Source organism: Gavialis gangeticus, unplaced genomic scaffold (assembly GCF_001723915.1).
Source record: "Gavialis gangeticus isolate Ggan-Ray unplaced genomic scaffold, GavGan_comp1, whole genome shotgun sequence".
Classification (NCBI taxonomy): Eukaryota; Metazoa; Chordata; order Crocodylia; family Gavialidae; genus Gavialis; species Gavialis gangeticus.
The window spans coordinates 11,761,255-11,769,089 of record NW_017729014.1 but is presented as its reverse complement, the minus strand read 5'-3'; the positions used below and the strand labels follow the sequence as shown (position 1 = coordinate 11,769,089).

Sequence of the window (7,835 nt, the reverse complement as noted above, 5' to 3'; positions counted from 1 at the left end):
TTAAAAAAAAAAAAAAAAAAAGGTCTTGAGGGGAGTGATGAGTATCTTGGTAACTGACAGTGACAGGAAGGAAGCACCAGGAAAAATGCACAATAGTTTAATAGCTATTGAATTAAAAAAAAAAAAAAAGTCTCATTATAATGGGGACTCTCAAAAGGATATTGCTGCTTTGCAAGTCCAAACACATAATAGAAGAAATGTGAAGACCTTTCCAAGGCCCCGGGCATGGTGCCTATAGTTCTCTGTTCCCCTCCAGGTTGGCATGGAGTTGGGGCGGGTACACAGTGTCCTCAGCACTGAATACCATGCTTCAGCAGGATGTGTGGTACTGAAGAATCGTAGCTGTGTTAAGAATGTTTTATAATGCCCAAAGAATACTATGGATTCATGAGACCTAGTACGTTAGGTCGTATGTTTGTTGTTTGACTCATACCTGCTTAAAAAACGAATTGCAAGATTTTAGAAAACAAGGCTTTTTAGGTTATTAAAAAAAAACTAATTTTTCAAACATTTTTCTTCAAAACCCAGCACTTTGAAAGTGAACGCAGGTGGCTTTGTAGTCTCTAGAATGCAAGTGCTTCACCAAAGTCCTTTATATATATTTATTTTCTTCAGTTTTGATGAGACTGATGCAAAAGAGTCGATGGAAGCTGTTAAGTATGCCTTTTGTCTGTGGCTGATTTGTATTGTGCTGGGTAGCTACACAGTTTTAGAAACAGAGCTTGGCTACTCCTGCAGTGTGCTGCATGCTGCATCAAACTGGCAGGATCCCAGCTGGTACCAGCTTCCCTCTGAGACTACTGAATGACTTTTGCAGTAGGATCTTTTGTCATTAGGGAATGGAGGGGGGAATTACATTCTTTCCCAAAATAGGATTCCGTGTTGTTGCAGAGATTAATGTATCTGCCTGGAGCAATTGTAAGCCAGTAGTTAGCTAGTCAGCCTGATTTTGGGCACCTGGCTGTCTGGATTCTAGTAGTCCATAGCTGGATCTCTTGCTTGTTTTCTAGATTTCCTCAGTCAGACCCTGACTCCCACTTTTCTGTACCCACTTGGCATGTGGCATGGTTAATTACAGCAGTTAATCATTCACACTGTTTGCAGTGTTTTCAGTAATTTGTGCAAATGTACCTGTTGTACTTTTTGGGAAAAAGAGGCCCCTGCCAAATGGTTAACCCTCGGTTGTCAGGCACATTGAGAGACTCAGGCACATAGATAGTTCTCTATTGGGGAAGGTACCATCTGATTTTATAGTTAAATTATAATAATAATTATAATAATCTCAATAGTGTGGGTATGTAAGACAGTGAAACTGTTTGGATTGCAAGATAGAGGAGAACCTTGTAGGCTTGTTTTCCTGAGGTGGCTCTGGTACACATTCCCACTTCAACCTAGCAGGGGAGAGGAGTCAGCTCCTTAACCCATGCAGTGCTTAACATATGAATTTGGACTTCTGAAAATTGTTGAATCTATATTACCATATACCCTGACCCTATTGAATCCTGCAAGCAAACTACAGTTTGGATGATTCAGTTCTCGGATGGCAATCTAACAGAAGCACTTCTGGGTTGGTGGCAGTTACGCAGAAACTGAACTGGGGTTGTTGAAGCTGTCACGTTTTAAATTAAAGATAAACCCCAACTATCTGTGACCAGGTGTCCTGTCTCAACAACTCTGGCAATTGTTTGACTTGCCTAAATTTCCTGATTTTTTTTTTTTTTTTCAGTGGAGTATTACGACGTCCTTGTTTCCTGTCCTGAATAGTAACTAGTGTGGGGAATGATGGAAAAGTGCCTTTGTACTCACCCCCCACACACCTTAATGGCATCTCAGTGCGGAGTGAAATAATTCTTATGTTCCCCCTACCTACCTCACATTAGTGATGAAGCTTTTAGTTTCTTTTAAGAAGGGTGCTGAGATCTTTACATCAAGTTGCTGTAGCTAAGCAAAGCTGCCACCAGTTCCCATGGTCAGCTTGCTTTCCTTGCTTACAGAGGTCCTACAGCAAAGAGCTGTTTGAGGAGGTTATCTCGAAGATGAGGAAGGCTGGCATCAAGTCAACAATAGCAATAGAGAAATTCAAACTGCTGGCAGAGAAGGTGGAGGAAATTGTTGCCAAGAATGCCCGTGCGGAAATCGATTATAGTGATGCTCCAGATGAATTTAGAGGCAAGTTGATATTCTAAATATTGACTTAGGGGTAAAGGGAACTGAGGGGAAATGGAGATTACATACAGTCTCATAATGTAAGTATAAATTAAAATTTGTACCTTTTAATGGAAACAACTTAGTGCCCTCAAGTTCTGCACCTTTCCCCAGTTCAGTGAAACAGTGTCCGAGTGAAGAGAACAAAGTTGATCAGGAGCTTGTTATCCATGTTTAGCCCTGTCTGTGCTAAATCTGCTTTACAGTTTTTACAGGGTTTTTTTGATGCTACAGTACTGAAGTGCTGGGCTTTTATGCTGCATTTCCCGTGTTAAATTTGGGTACCATCCAGTTCTGCATTCTGAGGTAGCTTTTATCTCAGCAGTAGTCCCCTTCTCAGCAAGTGTTGCCCTTCTGTACATGTCCTTATCTGATGCTGCCCTCATTACAACTGTAGTTCAGCTGGCTGGAGATGCCTAAGAGCCTTTTTTTCCCTTAAAGTTTACATCAGTAATATACCTGGTCATCTGTGGTCTTGAGAGGCGTGTGTACGTGCATGTAATTTAATGATGATGTAAAGCTTGAACTCTCTTTAGATCCACTCATGGACACCCTGATGACTGACCCTGTAAGGCTGCCATCTGGAACTATCATGGACAGATCAATAATCCTACGGCACCTTTTGAACTCCTCCACTGACCCCTTCAATCGGCAGACGCTGACAGAAAACATGCTGGAACCAGGTAGCTCTACTTTTACTATAATTACTGGAATGGTGTACAGTGGAGCACAGCTTCATTGCAGGTTGTCTGATGCATCTGAAGCTTCTGCAGTATTGGAGCCTGGGTAAAGCAGCAGTTCCCTCACTCCAGCCTACTCAGAAAAGTTCAAGTTTTATGTCTTTGGTTAGTCTTTGTCATTTTTCTTTTAGTATCTGAACTTGTCCAGAGTTCCTGTCATTTAGGCGTGTTTTGATAGGTAGATGATACCCACATTGTAAATGTGGGTATAATCCACAGACAGAGAGAGATGAAAGGATTTCCCTAAAGCCATGCAGCAATTTTTTTTTGCTAGAACAGGGAACATAACCCAGGAGTTTGCTCCTCTTACCGCCTCTCTTAACCCAAGGATGCCCCTGTCTTCTTCAGGATAATGGCATATCTAAAATTTTACAACTTTCACATTAATCATTCATTGTTTTTTCTCTTCATCTCAAGTGCCAGAACTGAAAGAGCAAATCCAAGCCTGGATGAGAGACAAGCAGAATGCTGACCATTAAAAACTCCCCTGCAGCGCACACCAATGCCAATGAGAAGAGCAGGGCATGGGCTGGTCTAGTGATGGTGGTGCAGATAATACGTTGGAAACTAATGCTGGGATTAGCATGCCCACCGTCGGTGATATCCGCTAGTGACCAGAAGCATGTGGACGAGAAGAAAAGCAGCTTAATTCTTGTACATATATTTAAATGATAACGAATGGTCAATAGCATGGAGGACAAATTAGGAAGTTGCTCATGTTACAAAACAAAGTCCTTCAACCTGTCACAATTTGGGATTTTTACAGCTGAATTATTTTCGCAAAGATGAATGGATCAGAGCAGCATCCCTTCAACTTTATTTTTACAGCCAGATATCCGTTAATTTGATTGTGGTTAGAACATCGGACATTTTGCTGCTAAAGTAACTTTTTCCTCTTTCCTTCCCTTCTCTTCCTCCCATAAACCTGCACTGCTGTCTTTCTTTGTAATGCGAAAAAAAGTCCCCATGAAAATAAAATCCTTCTCCTGCCCCCAAGAGAACATATTCTGTGAGATAACTGTGCCTGCAACAAAGTGTTAATCTTGGGATCGTATTTTTATATTATACATATTCGCATATTTGTTTTTTAATTGGTGTTAGAAGACACACAAGAATAATAATTTAAAAAAGGCAAAATATTTGACACGTGGATTTTAAGTTCTGTTCTTTGAGATGTCCCTTTATGTTAAATGGAGAGAATCTTGATGCTCTGGTATTTTTGAAAAGCCTTGTGGATAGGAACATGTTGAAGCAGCTGCCACCAATGAGGTGTTTGGGAATACCAGGACTTCAGTGACTTTTTTAAAAATAAACCTTCTTTTAACGCTGGAGATAGGATATGCTAAGTGACAGTTCTGAGCCTTTACAGCTTGTCTCCAGAGAGCAGATCCTTTTAGTCTTGGAGCCTGCAGTTTGGGGCGGGGTCATTTTTATGTTGCATACCAGTTTGTATCCATAGCTTGGCCTTACCAAAGCAAAAAGGGTGCAGGAAATGTAGAATTACATTTTTTTAAAAAACTAAAAAAAAATCCACAAAACATTTTTGTATTACTGCCCCCTGCTTAAGATACTTGAATTTCCTTTTTAAAAAGGATTTGAAACCACAGTGTTTTAAAATGAAGCCTGTTAAAAAAAAAAAAAAAAAGGTTGTTTTTTTCTCTTGTTTTTTTGCTGACAGTGTCCTCTGTTCAATTCCTGACTCTTGAACTACAATAAATGGTGATACACATTCACAAAGAACTTCCTCTGTGTCTTCCTTTTCTTGCAGTGGCTTAGTGAAGGAAAAGAGCATGTGTTGAGTATGGCTGAGTAGCTATAGTGTATCTTGCTGCTCTGACTCCTGTTGCTGATACTGATTTAGTGTTCCAGAGGCAAAACTACTCAATTCCATGTGAATAGTTGCTTTTAACACATATGCAGAGTTTCCTTTTGTGTGGCCTTCAAGCTAATGTTCCTTTTTTTGCCAGCTGGAAAAGTCTTAGGTTTCTTCAGATCTCCCAGACACACCCATGCACTTGCACATGGGCAGTCAGGAAGCAAGGTGGATAAACTTCAAAGGAAGGCTTGTTCTCACCTCTTGCATCAGGTTAGATAATAGCTCAGTGAAGCCTTGGGAGAGGTAAGTGAGATGAAAAATGTGAAGGAGGGGGAAGTCTATGAATGGTTAGGGATGGTTCTGGGCATCTGAAAGATTGCAGAGAGCAGTCTGTTAATCTGTAGTCCTTGGAAGGCTTAAAAAAGGAATCTTACCCTCATTTAACATCACATTCCATCATAACTTATAGGTTTTACTGCAGCTGATGTTCAATGTGGTTCTGTCCCTTTCACAATGGCAGTTTTTGTAAAAAGACCTAATAGCTTTTCTTTGTGTAAAGTAATTAGTGTGAACATTGATTGATTTCAGTACTTCAGCTAGGAAAGGAATCATCATCTAATTATCGAGGTTTTATTGCTCTAAGGGATTAAACTCCCAGCAAGAATTATGAATTGATCACTTATCTGATAGAGGAGGGTTGTTCAGCAATGTGCATGTTTGTTCTTAATATATAATCTTCAATTTTTCAGGGTTTCACCTCATTGTTTGTTACCACCTAGCAAATGAAAACACTCAAGTGACCCCAGATTTCCCTTGGCAGGCTTTGAACAGATGGTTTTAGGGTGGGGGGGAGATGGAAGAAATGTTTTCTTCTAGTTCCCCTTCATCCACTGCAACTTTAGACTTTTGCATAAAGAGATTTGTCTCGTCTCCTGTGCCTCTCTTTCTTTTGGAGCTATGAGTGCCTGAAACATTAAGAAATCTTATACAGATTTAGCACTGCTGATTAGTTAATTAAAATAAGAAAAGAACAGGCTGAAGGCAGAAAGAATTTGTCACTGGCGAGAAGCTGAGGTTAAGTACTAATCACTTAGATATATCTTGTCTAGGCCCCAAGGGCTCCTATTTTTTAATGGGTAGGAATCCCACTGTCACTTCATGTCACAAATACGATGTTCAATATGGAAGATTGATGCAAACTGGAATCCTGTAGAGAACAATAGTTACACTGCTAGCCCTTTTCAATAGGAACATACAGTGGACATCTCGTGTTTACTGAACAGAAATAGTTTACAACGCAGCTTCTGTGTGCTTGCAGTGGGTTCAAGGTTACCACTTAGCTTACAGTGTTTAAACGCAATACAGTCCTTTGCTCTCAGGGCACACCTGTCACATAGGTGTCCTCCCACATCAGTCAGTCCTCAAACATTAACATAAATACAGTCTATAGAAGGTTAGCTCCACAGGTCTGAGTCCTCTTCAGAACCTGAGAAGGTGCCTCTGGCTTATTGCTAATTCTTCCTTGCTGTAATCTTCCCTCTCACACTGGCTGTGACTCAGGTCTCTGCCATGGTGCTGCTGCTCCCAGTCTTGCAGCCCCTGCATCTCTTTGCTTTGTAACTGCTGGCCAGGCCCTCTCATTTACCTTCTGTCTGGCTGGCTTCCTCTTCCTGGGAGCCTTTCACTTCCTGTGGGCCAGCTAGTTATCTCCCACAGCTGGCCCAGTCCTAAGCAGCTTGTAATTAGCATTACTGTAGTCACTGGCTTAGCAGCCTGCTACAGCCTGCCATAGTGCTGCTTGTGAGAACTTTTTCCCTTGTGGTTGATACTTATAAGCCATGATCTAGTCACTTTTTAACTGTTTGTGAACCTTGAGTACTTTTAAGCATTTTCAGCTCTCACTGTAAGACAGTTTTTTCAGACCTCAAAATCATTCCTGTAATCTTCTTCATGAATATTAGCTTAGCTTTGTTTTTAATGGGTGCCATAAATGGCCACAGTATTCCAGTAATTGTCTTGCTAATGCAGTATAACTTGGTAATTAATTATACTTCCGGACTTCTATTAGATATGAGTAACAGAATAATTAATGATCAGATTTGTTTTAACTATTGCAGTGTACTGCGAGCTCTTGTTCACTTGGTTATCTACGAGACTTCAGTTAAGTTCTTAGTACCTAGAGTTATGCCCTTACATTCAGCTGTATTAAAGTGCATGTTATTCAAGTGGATCCAGTTTAGCAGGAGATCCAGAATACTTTGTGAAACTCAACTGTCTTTACCACTTCACCTTTTTTCCCATTATTAATGTTACTACCATTGCAAAATTTCTTCCCAGATAATTGATAAAAATGCTGAATAGTGTTGATCATGAACCAATCTTCAAGATGTGAAAGTGGGCTTTCATGGGCAACAGTTCAAAAATAAGCTATGTTCTCCCCACATAATCCTTCTGCACACATGTCAGTCCCTGACTACCATAAATCCAAATCACAATTCAAAACCATCCTTCAATACTATACAACAAAGGACATTCAAAGATTACTCTGTCATTCTTTCTCCTTTCTTGTTCTTTTGTGTTGTTACTTAAGGAGATGGCTAAGATGGCAACATTTGGTTTTCTTGCTTCCATTCTGGCAACATGTAGGTTTTCTTGCTTCCATTCCCCCCGAGTTTCTATTCTTAGGGTTGCTCTAGAGCATTCACAATTGAACAGATTCTTGCATCACTACTTCATCATGTGCTCTCTATGATCAGTTAAAACATTGATTAGGCCAAATTCTAATGTGATGACAGTATGTCACCAGTGAACTGAATGCTATGATACCAGAATTCACAACAGTATAACAGTAGAATTTGGCTCACTTTCATTAATGGTCACTGTTGGGATTCACAACATTCCCAGTACACATGAGAGGGAGAGAACCCCACCTGTTTTCAGGGCCTTTACATTCAAATACATGACCCTCCTCACTTCCCAAACGACTGGCCGTAGATACAGGAAGTTTTAGGCTGTTTTGTGGGGTTTTTTTGGTTTGTTTTTTTTTTTTTTTTTTTTTTTTTTTTTTTTTTTTT

At 40.2% G+C, this 7,835-nt stretch overlaps 1 protein-coding gene across 2 annotated transcripts in view; it reads left to right on the top strand.

Annotated features, from left to right (window-relative positions):
• Positions 1-4,682, top strand: part of UBE4B (ubiquitination factor E4B) — an 84,115-nt gene extending 79,433 nt beyond the window's left edge. For both annotated transcript variants that reach the window (XM_019511761.1, XM_019511760.1), the window contains 3 exons: positions 1,995-2,169; positions 2,742-2,888; positions 3,363-4,682. In XM_019511761.1, coding sequence (XP_019367306.1) covers positions 1,995-2,169; positions 2,742-2,888; positions 3,363-3,424 — 384 coding nt within the window. In that variant the 3' untranslated portion in view covers positions 3,425-4,682. The remainder of the gene's footprint in view (positions 1-1,994; positions 2,170-2,741; positions 2,889-3,362) is intronic.
• Positions 4,683-7,835: the final 3,153 nt, after the last annotated feature.